The sequence below is a fragment of the Rhinolophus ferrumequinum genome, chromosome 2 (assembly GCF_004115265.2).
Source record: "Rhinolophus ferrumequinum isolate MPI-CBG mRhiFer1 chromosome 2, mRhiFer1_v1.p, whole genome shotgun sequence".
NCBI classification, from domain to species: domain Eukaryota; kingdom Metazoa; phylum Chordata; class Mammalia; order Chiroptera; family Rhinolophidae; genus Rhinolophus; species Rhinolophus ferrumequinum.
In genome coordinates, this window is record NC_046285.1 from 102,187,069 (window position 1) to 102,206,717 (window position 19,649).

Consider the following 19,649-nt stretch of genomic DNA (forward strand, 5'->3'; position numbering starts at 1 on the left):
TGAGATGTCTAAGAAGTACATGGCAATATAAATTCAACCATTCAGGCTGATTTGGGGAGCAAGAAGTTGTAGGTTGTAAGGCTGAAATTCAGGGAATCAATAACGTAATTAGACTTAGCTACCGTATTTCCCTGAAAATAAGACCTAACCAGAAAATAAGCCCTGGCATGATTTTTCAGGATGACATCCCCTGAACATAAGATAAGCCCTAATGCATCTTTTGGAGCGAAAAATTAAGACCTGGTCTTATTTTCGGGGAAACACGGTAGTTTTGCAGTTTCACTCACCCCATAGATCGCATCTAGCAACCTGTAATTAAATTTAGCTAGGTTGCGGTTTGAGCCACCCTGATATTCAGCTGTTTCCTCTTTGTTTCTCCTACTATGACTTAACTCTGTTCTGTTCCCTTTCTCAAGGCTACCCACACCTCGTGAAGCCATTTAATTAACAGAATCCTAACCCAAAAACATCAATTTCTTAATCCTCAGGCGCCCAGATACCGGAATCCACTTTGCAACTCCCTTGCAGTTTGTACTGGTGACATAAAAAGCCCCAAGGCTGCAGTGGCTGGTCCCAGTCCTGAGTCCGGAGATAACAGCCCAGACCCCAGGAAGCGATGTCAGCCCTCAGACCTGCCTGCCTGACTCCCCCTTTCCTATGTAAGAAAAAGCTAACCTAAAGTTAGGTGCGGTTGTCTAATCTCAGACTCTGCGCCCTCCCCCAAAGGTGTTTCTCTCCTGACTACCTGGGGCAGCCATCTTATCTAGACACTGCCACTGGCTTCCTAACTTTAATAAAACTTTCTTTCCTCTCCTGCTTCTCGGAGTCTTGTTAATTCTGTCACATTCTGCAAATGACCAGGGGTAATTCTACACCAGTACATAGGGGACAAGAGAAAAATTCTGAGATGTCTTAAATTAAATTCCAGCAGGCCAGAGGGTAGAAGAGATAGGCATCAATCAGTTAACATACTACAGGTCGAAACCAAAAAGACTGCTCACATTCCTGAATGTGTATTAAAACTTTAAATCAACTTCCAGGTGGCTATCTAAAAAAAAGTTTGCCAACCATCAGATGCCACCACATCTGCTTATGCATGAACTCTCCAGACTGTTACCCGCAACCATCCAGGAGGAGGAAATGCCTACCTAGAACTGCATTTCCTTCATCCTTTCCACCCCCACCCCTTATCTACAGCCCCTGTAAATTCTTTCAAAACAACTTACATCTTTCTTTCCCGAACTCACTGTGTAAAAGAGCCCTGTCAGCCCCAGGGCAGTGGACATGTTTGTCTTCTCCACCTAGCCACCACTGCTGGTTTAAACTGCATACCCAGAACCTGGCCCTTTTCCGGCAAGCATATGGCTCAATAAACCCTTTCTCTTAGGACATTAAGCCTTGAAGGCTTCTGTTTTCCATAGGGATGGACTAGATGATCTAGGGGACAGACTCAAGAGACGCTGCCCAATTAAAACATAATGTGAGCCACAAACACAAGCTACACAGGTAGTTTTAAATGTTCTAGAAGCAATGTTAAAAAAATAAAAAAACAGGTGAAAGTAATGTTACTAATATATTTTAATTTAACCCAAAATGTCCAAAAAGAAAGGGAGTCACAAAGGCCAGGAATGAACACTCATTAAAAAAAAAAGAACTAAAAAAATATGAATTTAGTTTTAAGACTCACAGTTTCCTTATGGTACATAAGTGAAAAACACACATTAAATCGTCTTGAGACAGGTTAATTTTGCCCTACTGATGATGTGTGACAATGAAGTCATAAGGAAGTGATGCAATTGTGAAATATTTAATAAAGAATTATGAAACCTGGATCATTTTCTAAAAAAGAAACACGTTACTCACCGTTTCTGAAGAGGAAGATGGTCTCTGTAAATTCTCACCTTGCACCCAAATGCTCTCTGTCACAAATGCTACGTGTTCTGTTTCAAGTATAAAAGGAGAAACAAGAAACAGGGCCCATTTGTTCAAGTCATCAATGGACTGGAGAGAGGGAAAGAAACACAAGAAAAGGAGGATTCAGTATCACTTCAAACCACATCTGCTACTTACATTAACATCTGGGACATGCTGTCCTCTGTAATTCCAGGTGGGATCTAAAGAAGGTTAACTGGTGCCCTCCTACAGACCATTCACCCTTCGTCTCCTGTTGAACTGACTATTCAAACAGCGCAAAATCCCCTCTATGACGCGTGACAACTTTAACATCTCTAGACATTTGTTATCAAGGACTTAATTCTGATTCTGGGCTCAGCTCTACCATTCCCTGCTCAGAGCATGGGGGAGCTCTCCTTCCAAGTGACAACTTAGAAGGACACTGAAAGATGAGGAGGCTCAGAAGCGCATCCCAGTTGGCAGAGTCCATTACTAACAGAAGCTTGAAGGGCTGTTCTTCCATTTCCTCTCGCCATTCTAGCATCAAGATCAGTTAGCAGGTTGGTTAAATCCACTTATCTCTGCTCTCCTTCCTGAAATCTCTCTAGAAAAACAGCAAATTAAGTTTAAGGCTTTAACTCACAAAACACATGACACATCCAGAGCAGAAAAAGCTGAAATCTAAGGCTGCAGGGGGCAAGCCTTAACATCACCACCAAAAAAAAGGCATTTGAGTCAGGCTCTGAAATGCTGCTTATCAGTTCAAATCTGCCCTTGCTGGGAAGATCAAAAGATGTTTTCAAGGCCTATTGACCTGGAACATAGTAGCTGCTTATTATCTGTTGAACTAATTAATTAATGAAAATTTGGGGGAGAAAAAACTCTTCTAAGTGGGTAAATATAATTATCAACATAGGAGTTAAAAACAAAAAACAGATTGTCCACTTTAATCCAACACACAAAAAAAATGTGTGCAATAAACAAAAAGCTTAAAATTTCCAGTTTGTCTAAAGTATCATTGCTTATACTTATCAATTCTTGTGGGACCTTCAATTATATAAACATACCCATTCCGTATTTATACATCTGATTTTAAATATATAAAAAAAGAAGACAATAAAGGCATAAATTCAGGTCTGTCAAGTTATTTCAGTCCAGGCAGACTAACAATAAGGCATCTAAATCATCATTCCCATAATATTTTAAATCTTAAAATAACAGTAGCTAGTCACAAATAGTCAGGCTTTCCAATTGCAAGCTTTAAACATCAGAGCTTCTACCCAACAACCACTAAACACTCCTTCATTCACTGAAATATTGACAATTACAGGTCAAGCTTCTAAGCTAAACAGAACCAGTCCCTAAGGAGAAAAAGATAAAAACTGGAAATACGAATTGTGGTTTAAACTGAGGGCACAGAGCAGGCCACTCCCATCTAGTCTGGGTCCCTGAGACAGTGATGAGCAAAGCCCTGGGGTAAAGTAAACTACTCCAAGAGCAGGAGCACAGCAAGTTACAGAACCCCTTAAAAGCCCAAGGCCCTTTTGGCTGGGATGCCCCAACACCGGGCTAGAGAATTGGCAAGTGCTGAAAAGCTGGATTTATAGTTAACCAGGTTAGCAGAAGGGCAATCAAGTCACAGAGATGTTCAAAAGTAAAACTGTCTTCCAAAAAGATTAGACATTTACTTCTCAATATTTTCAAAAGTTCAAAATTTCCACTCTAATCCAAACCTTAAAGGTTCTCCTTTCAGTAAATTTATCCAGTTTGGAAACCAGTACAATAGAAAGACCCACCCCTCAAAGTTTCACTTTGTCACCTTTCTCAATCAGGGTTCCTTAGGAGACTTAAGACCTCTTGCCCTCAGGCGTCCACTATATGCAGTGAATAAACTTCACCTCCTTGCATGTGAGGGATCTAGACCCGCACTTTCTTGGAGAGACCTGAGGAAACTGTCACGCTATTTCTGTGTTCCAGGAGACTAACAAGGTAGGGTTATTTATGACTTGCTAGCTCGTATAATCCCATAACCTCAACAAAATATTCAAACCTGAGTTCAGATTTTAATTCTATTCGGGGTGTTTCGGTTTTACACACGTGGAAAAATCTCATTTTAATGCTAAATATGAGCCAACTTCCCAGCAGGACAAGAAACATCTTTAAATGTTAAGGAAAACAATGTCAGTGATGTCAATGGAAATTTGCGCAGAAATGCATCTTGAAGTCAAGTCCATTTCCAGTAGCTGAAAGGAAAAAACTATTGTTGCTTTTCACCGAGAGCAGAGGTTTTTGCAGAGATTAAACCACGGAACCGGCTGAATTTATAGCCATCAGACTAAGTATTGGGCCAAAAAACAAAGTCTGTGTGCAAACGGAAATAAAACAGATGCAAAGACTACCAGTGGGGTGCCCTGCTTGGTAAATGATGCAACTGACAGGAGAAGGGGCCAGGGTAGTTTCTGTCACCTCAGAGATATGTGACCGAAAGCTAAGGATTCGCTGTCTTTCTCTGAATTCAGGTTCAACCAAACTCCAGCCCACAGTGGAAGAGATGTCCGGAGACGCTAAGTGGGCAGTGCTCTCGGGGTGCAGCGCTATTCGCCATGGCACGGACACACAGGTAACGCGCCTATTTTGGAAAGAGCCAATCGTCGATACTCTCGCCCTGGCGCGCCGCGGAGAGACGACCAGGTCGCCTGTCACGGATTGGGTTCTCTGGTCGCGTCATCTGGAGCCCCGCTGGCACCGTGCTGAGGGGAGCACCAAAGCGTGGCGCTCCCGGGAGCCAACGCCCGCGGCCTGGTGCGGGAGGGGAGGGCGTTCCCAGGTCTCCCGCGCGAGCGTCAGGTCCCGGAGGGCGCTTCCGGCTTGCGGAGGCCGGAGGCCGCGCCCCCCGCCCGGCCCCGCCCCGCTCCCCGCCAGCCCCGCCCCGCACGCGCCCCCGACCCGCGCCCGCCCACCTGGCTCTCGCCGACGCAGAAGACTCGGCCGCGGTGGCTCAGGCACACGCGGGCGTCCTGGGGCCGCGCGGCTGCGCCGCAGAAGGTGAAAGAGCAACGCGAGGCGCGCAGCCGCTGCACCGTGGTGCGCACGAGCGCGGCCGGCCGGCGACCCCAGCGCACCCACAGGTACAGGTAACACAGCGTGATGAGCATGGCCGGCCGGCCGGCCGCAGCGGGACGCGGGCCCGGGACACTTGCACCAACAGCCCCGACCCAACCCCTCCCGCCGGGCTCCGCCTCCCGCCGTATCGCGGGCCGGAAGAGGCCGAGCCGCGGGGAGAGTCCGCGCGGAGCTGGGGAGGGCCGCGGGGGAAGGGGGTGTGTGGTGGAGGGAGAAGGCCGGCTGAGCCTGGAGTGGGGAGTAGGGGGTCAGGGAGACAATGGGGAGAAGGGATGCCGGGCTGGAGGGGCGGAGTGGGAGGGGCCGGGAAGAGGCTGCTTGGGGCCAGTATGTGATGCAGGGAGAGGGAGGCTGTGGGGAGATGATAGATAGATTGAGGACCGGGTTGGTAGGCCCAGGGGCTGCCTGGCTTGTTTAAGCCAGAGTCTGGCCTCCCTTCCATGACGGGTAGGAGGCAGATTGAGGAAGAGGCTGTGTATGTTTATTAGAATCAAAGTGTGCTAACAGCCTCTAACTAGTCCAGTTGGGAAAATAAAGTGAGGCCTTCTTGCAAAAAAGATTTTAAGTAGTTTACATTAATTCATACAGTGCAACAGTATATTTTGTCTGGACTCTATATTTTAAAGTAAAAGCAGGAAACCAGTTGAAGACAGACCAGCAGTAAAAGGCTGCTTGGTGTTCTTGTATGTGTGAGTTACCGATTTGAAGGTGAGCATCCTAAAAACAGTAGGAAAATGGAAACATCAGTTAGTGTACTTGTCCCCTAAGAGAAGCCTACTTATTCCTGACACTGACAGCGATTCCGTCCATGGAGCCTCGTTTTTTGTTTTTAAGGCAGCATGTAAAGAAATGTTGAGGACTGGACACTGTGAACATCACTCACTCATAGCGTCACCAAGAGGTGGAGCCAAGTCAATGGCAAGTGAAGAACAATTTCCTCAACAACTCTGAAGCAGAGCAGAGATTTTCCCTATTCTGGCCCTATTCCGGAAGTGGACAGCACAATGCAGTAAAAGCAATCAGGTACACCCTTGTCTTACTTAATCCAGGGGCAGATTTTTAAAGCACCCTGACCCTTTATTCATCTGCTTTAAAATAGCAGTATAGAATACCCACTTTCACAAATATATGGTGATGGAAGGAGAACTGATTCTGGGTGGTGAACACACAATGTGAGATATAGACGATGTGTTACAGAATTGTACACCTGAAATTTATGTAACTTGACTAACAATTGTCACCCCAATAAACTTTAATTAAAAAAAAAATACCCACTTTCAGAACCTCAGACTTCTGGTAATATGACATAGGAAATTCTACCCATTGCATATAGCAGCGATAGATTTAAAAAGAGAGAGAATCCAAAAAGAAATAACAAAAAACAAGATAAGCATCACAGTGTACCAGAAATAGAAAAAGACAGTGATGAGCGGGGCTGGAGCCATAATCCTGCAGTGGCAGTTGGGAAGTGGGTTCCTACTCAGTTATAAGACCTAAAATTGTGTCATGGAGAAAGAAGTGAGTGAGCCCCTCAGAGGAGGGACTCAATCCCTCCTTGATAACACAGGGCTGCAAGTCAGGAATTAGAAAATGAAAAAGCTTAACAAAGTGATAAACCCTAATGTTTTACTAGACGAACACTTCAGATAGACTTCTTCGAGTTTATTGAATTATGGCTCTAAGGACCAGTCTCCCCTTTCCTGCTATTAATAGATATGGAGAGATCATCTCTTCTCCCTGAAGGTCACAAGCATCTAGTTTTTCCAAGTTCCTTAAGGGCTTTGCAACCTCACCTTCCCACAGACACCATGAGTCCTCTGGCCCTTAGATGCCTCCAGATGTCATGGTCTCAGAAGACATCATGGGAAAATGTAGGAATCAAAACTGTATACCAGGTCTGGCTTATAAAGAATGGGGACCACAGTGGGTCGACATGAACTGAGAAATGGGTGAGGTCCCTTCCTGACCCTTAGACTGAGGAGCACTGATACCATTCACGCCCAGAAAGGAGTACGGAAAGGCACATAAAAGAGGAGGAGTCAGAGAAGTTAAAGACTCACACAAGAGAGTCTGTTTAAAATGATGGAGCTTAGCTTCATCGTCCCCAGATGGCAAAGGAAAAGGGGAAGGTGGCAAAAATAAGACATCGGGGGATCTTACTGTGTGTATACCTGAGTCACACACCCTATAGTCCCTGGCTCCTCAAACTGTGGTCCTTGGTATCAAGCAGCATTGGCATCACCTAGAAGCTTCCCAGAAATGCAGAATCCCAGGCCTCCCCTCACCCCTACCCAATGAGTCAGTATCTGCACTTTTTATTAGATTGGTGCAAAAGTAATTGCAGTTTAAAAGGTTAAAAAAAAAAATTGCAAAAACCGCAATTACTTTTGCACCAACCTAAACCTAATAACATAACTCCCAGGTGATTCACAAACACGTTAAAGCTTGAAAAGCACTGCTCAAGTCTACCTTTGTCACTCCCTGCATCTGGGTTGCTCTAGACTCTTAACAAGACTTTTCCAGTTTGTGGAGAATAAGATCACAGACTAGGAATTTAAAAACAAGACTGTATTTATAAGGCTGTCACAGTAGGAAGGATGGTGCACTCACAAGCTAGCAACTGAAGACCACCTCAGTAGCCCATCAAAATGACTGGCTTTCTCTAGAAAAAGCATTCCCAGACTCAAAGTCTCAGGTCTCGCTCACCCTTACGAGGCAGGCTTTGAAAGCGATGGTTTGGAGGACATGGCAGAGTGTAAACCAAAAGAATATTACTCCCCTGGAGGAAGCTGTCCTGCCCCCCATTAAATAGTTGACATCTCGTTCCCTAAGGAAGCCTCTCACATTGACCTTAGCTCTGTTTGAACTTGAGAAGCATTCAAGACGCTAATCAGTCCAGTGGCTGGAGCTGAGAAGCACAGTTTGAAATAAAGAATCCCAGTCTACTAGGAAGCCTTGAGTAGAGGCTGAAATTTAAATAACTGTACTGTAAATAGTTCATTTTAGCAGTTAAAGTACATAGTCGCTGCTTTATAGACAAAATAATCTATTCCCTCCATAGTAGTGTTGGAGTACTAAACACAGGTCTGTATTTAGAGTGATAATTTAAAATGATATTCAGAGAATGACCATCTGTTTGAAAAGGTGTCCTCTCAAAATAATTGATAGTTTTAATTGAAATCATGAGGTTTTTGTTGGTAAATATGAAGAGCTTTCCTTTGAATATTTGATTGTCAATAGTATGTGTGTTTATTAGCCAGGAAGTCAGTGCAATTATCTGCATATGCAGTTAACTGAGTTAAATTATTTTAAACCAGTAATCTTTTTTGTTATGGGTTTAAACTCAAAAAGAAAAATTCAATTTTAGACCAATAGAAACAAGCAGTAGGCGAAAGAATAGATTAGAAGCTTGGGCAGTGATCGGGCCCTCAGAGAGAAAAAAAAAATTGTCATCTAAATCTTGCTGATTAGTAAATGTCCAGGCCCTATAGAAGTAGGGCTCAAACCAACCACCACCAGTACCCTGGTCAAAGATTAATGTTGGATTCCCAATTTCTAAAAACATTGATTCCAAATAAGAAAATTTTGTATTAAATGCCTTTTAAATTTCCATAAATAATTTCTTATGAGCATATAATGAAACTAAGAATTTTATTATTTTAACTGCATTATATTTTGATACCCCTTGGTTATTTTCTGATATTGTTGCTTTCAGATGTTTTATATTTATCAAAAGGACTCCGAGTTCTCCACCGGAGTTGTTTGTAATTAAAAATACAGATGATAGTAAAAGCAAGGTGTGAATTTTGATCCAAGAATTGAAAGACGCTTTTACATAAACTTTAAGAATCTATATGTAATGTGTCATTATTTCTTAATTATATGAAATGCCAAGATAACAGCTATCTCCCTGATCTTGCAGTAAAAATAAACTGACTAGTAGTAGGTCAGATGAATGCTAACTGGGAGAATCATTTTAATTTATTCACGATAAATCTTGGTATAATAATATGTAACATTTTAAATTGGTAAGAGAATATCGCACGTATTTTAAAAGAAGACCTAAGTTTCAAGATAAGATTGAGCCTAGTTAAAATGTATTTACCAACTGTGTAAAATGTGTTAATGTTATCAGGAAGTAAATAATACACAGAACCAGTTTGACTAGTGAGCACACATATATGAGCCTTTTAACTATGTTTTAAGTGACAGTAGATGGATGTGATAGTGATGAAATGAAACTTACATGGAACGTTGTACCTAGACTGAGCTGAGTGATTTCAAAATGGAATTGCAAGATGGACCCTCCTCCCACCTCTTCCAGGAAGGCAGTATGTCGGGGGGGAGGGGGCGCTACTTGCTAAATTCTACCACATCCTAAAAACTTAAACCTGTCAGTTTTTAGAATACCAGTACATACCTTCAAGTTGAAAGCAAAGTGAAATAATGGAACCAAACTCCATCACATGAATATTTAAAGAGCCATGATGACTGAGAGAGAGGGAGTTACTACGCATCCTTACTGGGATACTAAGAACCAGAGGAACTATTAAGAACATCTTGCTCTCTATCCAGAAGCTTTAATGCTCATATTCATGTCACATTATTGTTTTGGAACAGTCATATTGTCAAACCAAACAAAAGAGCAATTTTATTTTATTAATCAAAATACAGAAGAAATATATAGAAATGAAAACCTTAATGGGCATTGGTATTGACCCATCATATTGACAGAGATTGCCTTCTGCATCACTGGGATGGTAGCGTCTACCCTCATTGCTCAAAACTCGAACCATTTTCAGTTTTCATCCCTTCCATCTTTCTGCAGCATTTGCCCCTGCGAGTCAGGGAAACAAACCACTCTAAATACTCAAACTGGGGATTTAATATTGAGACGTGGCTACAGGCACAGTGAAGGTGCTGGCACAGCAAACATGGGACAGAGTGGCAACCCAGAGAATAGAAATAACAGGAAGCTGCTACCCATCCCCAAGGAGGTGGAGTGACCTGACCGCTGAGGAGCCAGGGTCACCTGGTGGAAGCCAGAACCCGACAGACCTGTCCTGTGGGAGATGGAGCCACAGGTTCAACAGCTGCTGTTAGAGACCCTGCCAGAGCCAGAGAGAAGGGGGAAGGGGATCCCCCCGGTTTCTCCATGCCTCTGGCCTTCTCCCGTCCCATTGACTGAACTTTGCTGAAGCCAAACAGTAGAGAAGCCTCAAAGAGCCTCCTTCCTTGTGAATCACTGGGGAGAAGGGTACAGGCAGGGGGTGTGAGTGGATCTGAGGAAAAACAGGCCAGCTGCTGCTGCTGCTGTCCTTTCTGAAATTCTTCCTTGAGTTCTTTCAAAAGTTCTTTCTATTCCTATGTTATGGGCTGAATTGTGTCCCCCTCAAAAAAATCCCCATGTTGAAATCCTAACCCCCAGCACCTCAGAATGTGACTGTATTTGGAGATGGATCCTTTAAAGTGGCGAGTAAGGTAAAATGAGATCACATGGGCAGGCCCTAATCCAGTATGACTGGACTCCTTGTAACAGATTAGGACACAGAAGGAGGACCATGTGAAGACACAGGGCAAAAACGGCCATCTGCGAGGCAAGGAGGGAGACCTCAGAAGGAACCAACCCTACCGGCACTTGGATCTCGACCTCCAGACTGTGAGGAAATAAATTCCTGTTGTTTAAGCCACCCCGTCGGTGGTAGCTTGTTATGGCAGCCGGAGCAAACTAATCCATCCTAGTTCTCAGTGACCCCTTCTCTGTCTCTTACCCTTCCTTGAACCATTGGGCATAAGTGATCCTTTGCCCCCAGCTTCTGCCCTCACCTACGTTCTCTTCCGTGGTGGTTCCATTTTCCCGCTGGGTTTCAGTGGCCACCCCTCTGGTATAATGCTCAGATCCTCATTGCCAGCTCCAGCCTCTCCCAGACTCGTGCCGCAATCATCCTTTCTGCATACCTCTATTTGGATATTCTGTCTCAGGAGCAACATGAATAAAACTAAATGCATTTTTCTCCCACAGATTACTTTGCCCTGATTTCTCTGTTAATGACATCACATTCTCCTTTAGTCCTGGACCTAGGACTTAGTCATGTTGGAGTCCCAACTTCTCTCCACCCGAATCCTGTTTATTCCAGTTGGTGATACCTCCACACAGTCTCTCAAGAGTCTCATCTTTCCATCACCACCCCTCTGCTGTCATTGGAACCGACATGGTAGCCTCCTCAGTAATTCTCGGTAGCACCCTAGCTTCCCACTGCTCTGCTTGATCCTCCACATTGGACTTTCTAAAGTGCAGCTCTGGTCCCATCACTCCCCTTCTCAAACCCTTCAGTGCCTGCCCCTGCCCCCCAGGAAGCTCGGGGCATCTTGCTTGGCATTCAAGACCTTCCACTGCACCCACCTCATCTGGTCTCCCCTTAGGGACATCCATCCATCCATTTATTCATTCCCCATCTCTGCATACTAAGCCCTGTGCCAATCACTATGTACATTCTTTCATGTAACCCTCTCTATAATTGCACAGTGGCTATTGTCCCCATGTTGCACAGGGGGAAATTGAATTTAGAGCAGTTGAATGACTTGCTCGAGGTCCCACAATTCGGTGGGGAAGCTGGGACCTAAATTTATGTCTTTCTGGCTCCAGAGCCCTTCGCTAGATAAACCAGGCACCTGAGAGCTAAGAATGTCCCTTGTACAACAATAATCAACTGAACTGAGACTCAAGATCCAAGAGGGAATGGTGGCAGAAGGTTCGGGTGTGCCGCTGCTGGCTTGACAGCCTTCTGTTTCTAGATCACACAGGCCGGGATTGTCCAGAACTTGGCCACTCCCAAAAAGCTGCGGGTGGGATTTCATGGAGTTCACCAGGGCACACGCCTGGCTCTGAAAACTCACAAAGCAAAAGACAAAAGAGGCATATGGTCCACTGTACAACAGCTGAATGTCACTAATTCATTACTGTTCTAAGGAACCTCAAGTATAGGAAAATACAAAGTAAAAATTCCAGAGTCAGGGGCAGCAGGTTAGCTCAGTGGGTCAGAGCATGGGGCTCTTAACAACAAGGTTGCCAGATCCATCCCCACATGGGCCACTGTGAGCTGCGCCCTCCACACCTAGATTGAAACCACTACTTCACTTGGAGCTGATGGGTCCTGGAAAAGGACACTTAAATAAATAAATAAATAAAAATTCCAGAGTCAAAATGCAATGTAAGTATCCTGGACTGGATTCTGGAACAGAAAAAGGATCTTAGTGGGAAAACTGGTTAAATCTGAAGTCTGTAGGTTACTTAATAGTATTGTATTGCGCTAATGTTAATGTTTTCTTTTGCTAAATCCTTAGTTGTGTAAGATGTTAACACTGTGTAAGATGTAAACACATGGTTGTATAAGATGTTAACACAAAGTGAAGGAACTCTACTATTTTTGCAACTCTTTTGTAAGTCTAAAATTATTTCAAAATGAAGTTACGAAAATTAGAAGATGACCTTTAACTGAATTTCATTGACATTTCCCCCCTGTCCCTAACAGGCCGTGTGGTGCTAAGCACCTCATTTTGTATCTCTGGGTCACAGTTTTTCAACTGTTGAAAAAAGGAGTGACACAAACCAGATCCTCTCCAACTTCCCCTTGGAGGTCTAAAAGTCTGGAATCCCAATACATTTACGTGATTCACTTTACAAGGATTTGACTTGCAGCAATGTCTTATTCACCTTCATGTCCCTGGCATTTAGGGCTGTGCCAGCACATAGCAGGTGCTTAATAAAAGTTTTGGAAACTAAACTAGGTCCTACCTCCATTTGTAAAGTGAGGTATCACTGTTACCTCTTTACCCCATTGGCCACTAGAGATAAGTGCTCACAAAAATTTCTCTACTGTCAGCAAATTTATCTTCTTCCAGCAAAGAGGAATGGTCCCTCACCTCCCAGGCAGACTCCTTCCTGCTTGGGAGAGGGGAGTCACCATCTGTGAGCAGTTTCCTGCTAATCAGACAAGACCTCCAGTTGGGGCCATTAGTACCATAAGCTTCTACAAGATCACACACACACACACACAGCACTCAGACTCAAAAGTCTAAATTACCTTAAGGTAAACTGTAAACAGGTGAGCCCCCTTCCAAGTACATGGTTGTCTTCCTAACAATTCTGTCCCATTTCCTGAGTAACGGTCTCATTTTTAAAGGGCAAATTATGGAGGTCCAGTGAATGAATGTGGAAAGTGACTATAACCCTTACAACCAAAATGAGAAAAAAGCATTAGCAGCGCACCTTGCTCCAACAGCCCAAGGCTGAGCCTGTGCCAGCTGCGCTTTGCATAGGGAAGCAATAGAGGCCACCATCTGGAGTCAGGCGTTCTGAGTTCAAATACTGCCCGGGCCCTGGCCACACACACACATGCATTCAGGGACAGGGACAGGGTGCCTCTGTTTACACAGCCCTACCGTGGGAATAACAGCATCAGCGTGGTACAGGTGGAGGATGAGCATACAGCACTGAGTCCCCCACCTAAGGATGGGTATATTCTGAGAAACGCATCGTTAGGTGATTTCATCTGCGTGAACATCACAGCGCGTTTACACAAGCCCGAATGGCAGAGCCTATTACATACCTAGGCTGTGTGGTACAGCCCATGGCTCCCAGGCCTGTACAGCACGTTACCATACAAACAACGTGAGATAAAACCAAGCACTAGAGAAAATGATACAATCAAGAAATGCAATAAACACGAGATGTATAAGACTGCTGCTGGCCTAACATGGCATACTGTTTACAGCTAACTTTGTAAGCAGAAAGAGTACACTCACAATGAAAGGTATAGCATAGTATAATAAATACACAAATCAGTAATAGTTATTTATCATCAAGTAGCATGTACTGAGTTGTACGTGCTATACTTTATATAAATGTCAGTGCAGTAGGTTTATGTACATCAGCACCACAGACGCGTGTCATGCATCGTATTACGTTATGGTGGCTACAGTATCTCTAGGTGATAGGAATTTTTCAGCTCCATTACGGTCTTATGAGACCATCATGTATACACTCTGTTGTGGACCAAAACATAGTTACGCCATGCATGACTATAGTGACCGTTCTGATGGAGGAACAGCCCACCTGGAGGGGGAATAGGAAGACAAGGAACTTTCATATCATCCTGCCAAGAACTCTTGGGGGTGGAGAGCATTACCTGGTTTTACCAGCACAGGAACCTCAGGCTCTGAGGTCCACACAAAACGGGGCTCCTTTCCAGTAGATGGGGATACCTTTCTCACAGAAAAGCAGGTCTCGCCTAAATATTTTTTCAACTGGTCAGTCACTGTGCCTAAGGTCTCTACCACTTGAAATACTCCAGGTTAAGTCGTCTACCAACAGAATGAGATTTAAACGGAAGCCAGTGTCAAGTCCTGGGCGGCTGCTTTTAATAGTGTGTCACAGTAAGAAAATTCAGAGTAGAACCCTCCCGGTGTGTAGAAACATCCGCTGTGAACTGCCGCCTGATGAGTTGGTAGGTGGAATCCTGGACAGAGCATATCTGGGGCAAGAAAGACCACGGGGACTACCAGAGGACTATCGGGGACAACCGGGAAAGTAAAAGGACTGAAGGGTCAAAAGCCAAAAGGGCCTTCAGAGTGCCCTGGCAGTGTGCTGTCACCCAAAGCACACAGGAAGATTACCCACAGGAAGATTACCCAAAGTACTCTCAGCAGGACGTCACAAACACTTAGGTAACACCCAGCGCAGACGCCTTCTTGTAGCTGAAAGCTCGGTGAAAGGGGACCGAAGAGTCACATGACAGCTGAATTTTTCTCTTCTCCTAGGAACTAACACTTCCGTGCTTAGAAAAAGCCAATCACTGCTTCAGGAAAAGAAAAAGTCGTACCTATTATCAACCTTTCCTACTGGACATTTCATGGGGCTGGGAAGAAGTTTGGTAGGCGAACGAGGTCGTTACCCACAGCCCCTTATATTCCCAGACCGCGGACTCGCGTCCTCGTTTTCACTGAATGTGCGTTTCCTGAGAGGCACGTATCGGGTCTCCAGCAGGGGTCCCGCGAAGCTGCAGTGCCCCCTATTGACGCCCCAGTTCAACCTGGGATTTTTAAACGCGTTTTTGCAAACCTCACTTTTTTTAGCCCCACAAGCATTGCGGGCAGTTTATACTAACAGTAAATCTGGTGGAATAGAAAGAGAAATTAAGAAGAGGCAACTCAGTACCACAGGGCTACGTATGATCCGCGTTTATAAAATGGTAAAGCTCTAGAAACAGAACAAGAGCCCTTTCCTGGAGAAGCCAAGAGCAGATGATGCAGCTGAATTGGAAGTGTTTTACGCCGCCCGCTTTCGACAAGATTCCAGCCCTGGAAAGACGATTGCATCCAGCCCCCACGCAGGCATATTGAATCAGAAAAAGGCAAAGCCAGAAAAGCTAGCGGGGATTAAACTATTTCTTTCTATAAATAGCTCCCCTAGGGGATAAACAGCAGGATCCAAGGCAGGCGACCCGAGACGGAGAAGCTGGCTTTTTCTTGGGAAACCCACCGACCAGCATGCGCCTATCTGTACCCCGGTGGAGCCGTGGCTCCGGCGCCTCTGCCCTTTACCTGGCGAGACGGAGCTCCCCGAATCGGTGCCGCACGTACCTGTGGGCCGCCCTGGACCCTGCGGCCACGCTCCCGGCCTCCTGGCCCCAAAGCTGCTCTCAGGCCCAGTGAGCGGCCGTCGCCAAAATTCACCCGAAGGGGGCGGGGGTGTCGTCGCCAACGACTGAGCAGGTGGCAGCCGGAGCCTGGGAAACAGACCTTGAGAAAAGCCGGATCGGGATACCCCTTGGTGGGGCCCCTCGATGGGCTCACAACACCAAATTCTGACCGCGCTCCCGCTGGTTCTGCCGCTAGCCACACTGGCGGGGACGCCTGGCTGACCCGCAGCTCCCTTCTCACTGCCGTCCTCCACTTGGTTGCGCAGGATACTACCTGGCCTGCCCCAACACCCTCCTACTTGTCCTTTAAGGACTTGCCTAAAATGTCAAAGTGCCACCTCCTCGGAAGGTCTCGCCCGAGCCTCAGGCTAGGTGAGACCCCCTTCCACAGCCCCATGCAACAGTATTCACCCACCTTATTGCTTGTACACGCGTCTGTCTTCCCTTGAGTTTGGTGCGCGCGCGCGCGCGTACACACACACACACACACACACACACACACACACACACACACACACACACACACACACACACACACACACACACACACACACACACACACCCCTAAGGCGAAGAGGCTGGATCTCTATTCCTGGCACATACCGTGTTTCCCCGAAAATAAGACCTAGCCGGGACCATCAGCTCTAATGCGTCTTTTGGAGCAAAGATTAATAAAAGACCTGGTATTATATTATATTACCCAGTCTTATAAGACTGGGTCTTATATTAATTTTTGCTCCAAAAGACGCATTAGAGCTGATGATCCGGCTAGGTCTTATTTTTCGGGAAACACGGTAGTGAAAGTGGCTGAAGGTTTTGCTCAATGAGAGAAGAGAAGCTAACTTGGGCTAGTCCTGACAAGATGTTTTGTGAAGAAGGTGCAGAGTATTGGCTTAAATTGTTTAGTCAGTGGATTTCTTTTCCCCGTGTTACTCTTCCCTTCATTACAGGAGTAACTGAGGTCTTCCTTCACCGAGGACACAACCAGATTTCCAGTGCTACCCTCAGGATGGGTAGTCTTCATTCTGCCCTATGAGCTCTGAAGCCCTCAAGTTCACCTTCAGCACTGCACTTTCAAGCAAGAACTTGAGGCTTCCGCTTCCGTTTGGGGGAACAGGGAATTCATGATTCTGTGGTGGGACCCAGACTGACACATGGTGTCAGAATTCTCCCCCCAAAGACAGGGAAATAAATGGGAAGACTAAGTAAGCATTTGGGGAAAGGAATAGTGTGTGACCTGGGGGAAGTGCTTACGGATGGTCTATGAAATAACTCCAGGTCAGCTGAGTTCACCAAGCTGAACACCAAAAAAACCTGAGCAGGTAAAATTCCTGTAAGATGTTAATGACTCTCCCAGAGACAAGTTACCTTTAAAAATGGAACTCATCCAAATTAATTTTAATTATTAGAATTTGGGGGTGATATCTATATTGTTCCTCCTTCCCCAAAACACTTCCAGGACAGTGACAAGTGAGAAATGGAATATATTGGTCTCTCTGCCATTTTGGTTTTCATTTCCCTTAATATATGGTCTCTAGTAGGAAACGTAAATGATTTTTATCATCCTATTTATGACCTCTTTTACACCTTTTAAAGGTAAAGCATCCTCTCTAATTAGTGCATTAGTTTTTAATGAACCGTCTTAATTTTTGTATTGAAAAAATAAATTTAAATGCATGTTCATCTAAGAAACGCTAACTAACATTTATCCCTTTTGCAAAAATTCATCAAGCATTTATTTTAGGCTAAGTATTGTTCTAAACTCACATATAGTAACTCGGTTCATTCTTACAACAACATTATGCAGGAGGTAATATTATTTCCATGGTTTGCAGATGAGAAAACTGAGGCACAAGAAATGTAGATAACTTGCCCAAAGTTACACAGGTCCCAGAGCCCAAGGTTCATCTCCAGTGTTCTAAACAGCAAGCTGAGCTCTCCCATCACTGCTGAGGTGTCCGTGAATCCGGGAGAAGACCCTCAGGGGTGATCATAAACAATGTTTTCAGTAACATGATTTTTAATGGCTACAAAATATTCCAGGTTTGAATGTGCTATGATCCATTCAGCCATACCTCTGCTGTTGGGCTGTTTTTTCCCCCATGTTTGCTCTAATAATGCTGAGGAGAATAGTCCTGTACAAAACTTTTAGCTACCTTTCTGGTAATTAAGATGTATTCTTATACTCCTGTAAGTGAGTTTACTGTGTCAAAGGATAGGTACCCTTGGAAGACTATTGAAACACAAGGCCAAATTTATTACCTCAAATGTTGTATGATTTTATCTTCTAATAGAAGACTGAGGGCTTATTCTCACTCACCCTTATCAACATCAAGTGTTATAATACAGTACAAGTCTTTTAAAATATTTGCTATTTTGATTAATGAACAATGATGTCTCTCTTTAAAGATTAGTTTTTCTTTTCTTTTGAATTACTAGAAAAACATTTTTTTCAATTGTTTTACTGATCATTTGCATTTCATCTATGAATTATCTATTCATATCCATTGCCATTTTTTTTTTTTTTGGTGTTAGTATTTTTCTTAATGATTTTATGGGTTCTTTATATATTTAGGATATTAGTCCCAGGGCTGTGATATGTGTGGCATATTTTTATCCTACTTTATCATTTGCCTTTTAACTTCATTTTAGATGACTTTTGTGCACCAGGTTTTAATTTTAATTAAATAAAAACTCTCGATTATTTCTTCCTTGACTTTTTCCATCAATTTTATGTTTAGAAAGGCATCCCCAATTTCTCAAATGATAAATATTCGCTAGTACTTATAATTTTTAAATGGTTACATTTCAGATTAACCATCATCTTGAAGTCCTTTTCCGATTCTAAAACTTTATGGTTTTCTGATTTTATCTACATTGCTGTTTTTTATTTATTTATTTATTTATTTATTTATTTATTTATTTATTTATTTATTTTGTTAAAGATTTTATTGGGGAAGGAGAACAGGACTTTATTGGGGAACAGTATAGTTCCAGGACTTTTTATTGGGGAACAGTGGTGTGTTTTTTTCCCAGGACTCATCAGCTCCATCCAAGTCAAGTTGTCCTTTCCATCTTAGTTGTGGAGGGCACAGCTCAGCTCCAGGTCCAGTCGCCATTGTTAGTTGCAGGGGGTGCAGCCCACCATCCCTTGCCAGAGTCGGCAACCTTGTGGTTGAGAGCACACGCTCCAACCAACTGAGCCATCTGGCCACCCGGGAGCTCAGTGGCCGCTCATTGACTTCATTCTAGTTGCGGAGGGCGCAACTCACTGGCCCATGTGGGAATCGAACCAGCAGCCCTGTTGCCCAGAGCTCACGCTCTAACCAACTGAGCCACCCGTCCACCCAACATTGCTGTTTTTAAATGCAACTTACAAAAACAGTAGGTACCAGTAGTTTTTTTAATTTAACATATTATTCAATACATTTAATAGAATTTCTGTAACCTGAATGTAAGTTACAAAGTCTAGTAATAAGATGAACACTGTGTACCTACCCCTCAACTTAAGAACTAGAATATTGTCAACACCTCTATATTTCTTGTCTATCCCATCCCCCTGGATCCCCATTCTCAATTTTACATTTATTGTTCCCTTGCTTTAAAAAATAAATCTTAAATACAAATGAATGCACAATACATTATTTTTGCTTTTTAGCTTTATAAAAAATCATACTGTTCAATAAGTAAACTTCTGATCCTTGCATTTTTTTCCAGGCAGTATGTCTAAGATTCACATGTATAATTGAGCACAGCTGCTCTTTATTCATTTCACTGCTATATAATATTCTATTGTATGGCTGGAACAATTTGTTTAGCCATTGTTCTGCTGATGGACAATGAGTGATCTCCAGTTGGCTGGCTCTAAGAAGCTATGCTGCACTGAACATCCCTTCTTGACTCCAGGGCCCAAGGCCAGCGTTTCTCTGGGTA

The 19,649-nt window shown here is 44.0% G+C and overlaps 1 protein-coding gene and 1 long non-coding RNA gene across 6 annotated transcripts in view; one reads left to right on the top strand and one right to left on the bottom strand.

The window, feature by feature from the left end:
* HLCS (holocarboxylase synthetase) overlaps nt 1–16,182 on the bottom strand; it is a 213,925-nt gene extending 197,743 nt beyond the window's left edge. Inside the window, exons 1-2 of one of the 5 annotated variants that reach the window (XM_033127384.1) lie at nt 4,854–5,215; nt 1,864–2,001 (exon numbers count right to left, since the gene is read on the bottom strand). In XM_033127384.1, the coding sequence (XP_032983275.1) occupies nt 1,864–2,001; nt 4,854–5,048 (333 nt within the window). In that variant the 5' untranslated portion in view covers nt 5,049–5,215. Of the gene's footprint in view, nt 1–1,863; nt 2,002–4,853; nt 5,216–15,657; nt 15,989–16,131 lie in introns of those variants that run through there. The other 4 variants (XM_033127412.1, XM_033127403.1, XM_033127374.1 and 1 more) reach the window with 4 other exon arrangements.
* On the top strand, nt 4,891–12,511 carry LOC117034485 (uncharacterized). Its single transcript, XR_004425095.1, has 3 exons — nt 4,891–5,021; nt 5,851–6,039; nt 9,845–12,511. It is a non-coding gene; the product is annotated as an uncharacterized LOC117034485 (long non-coding RNA).
* Nucleotides 16,183–19,649: the final 3,467 nt, after the last annotated feature.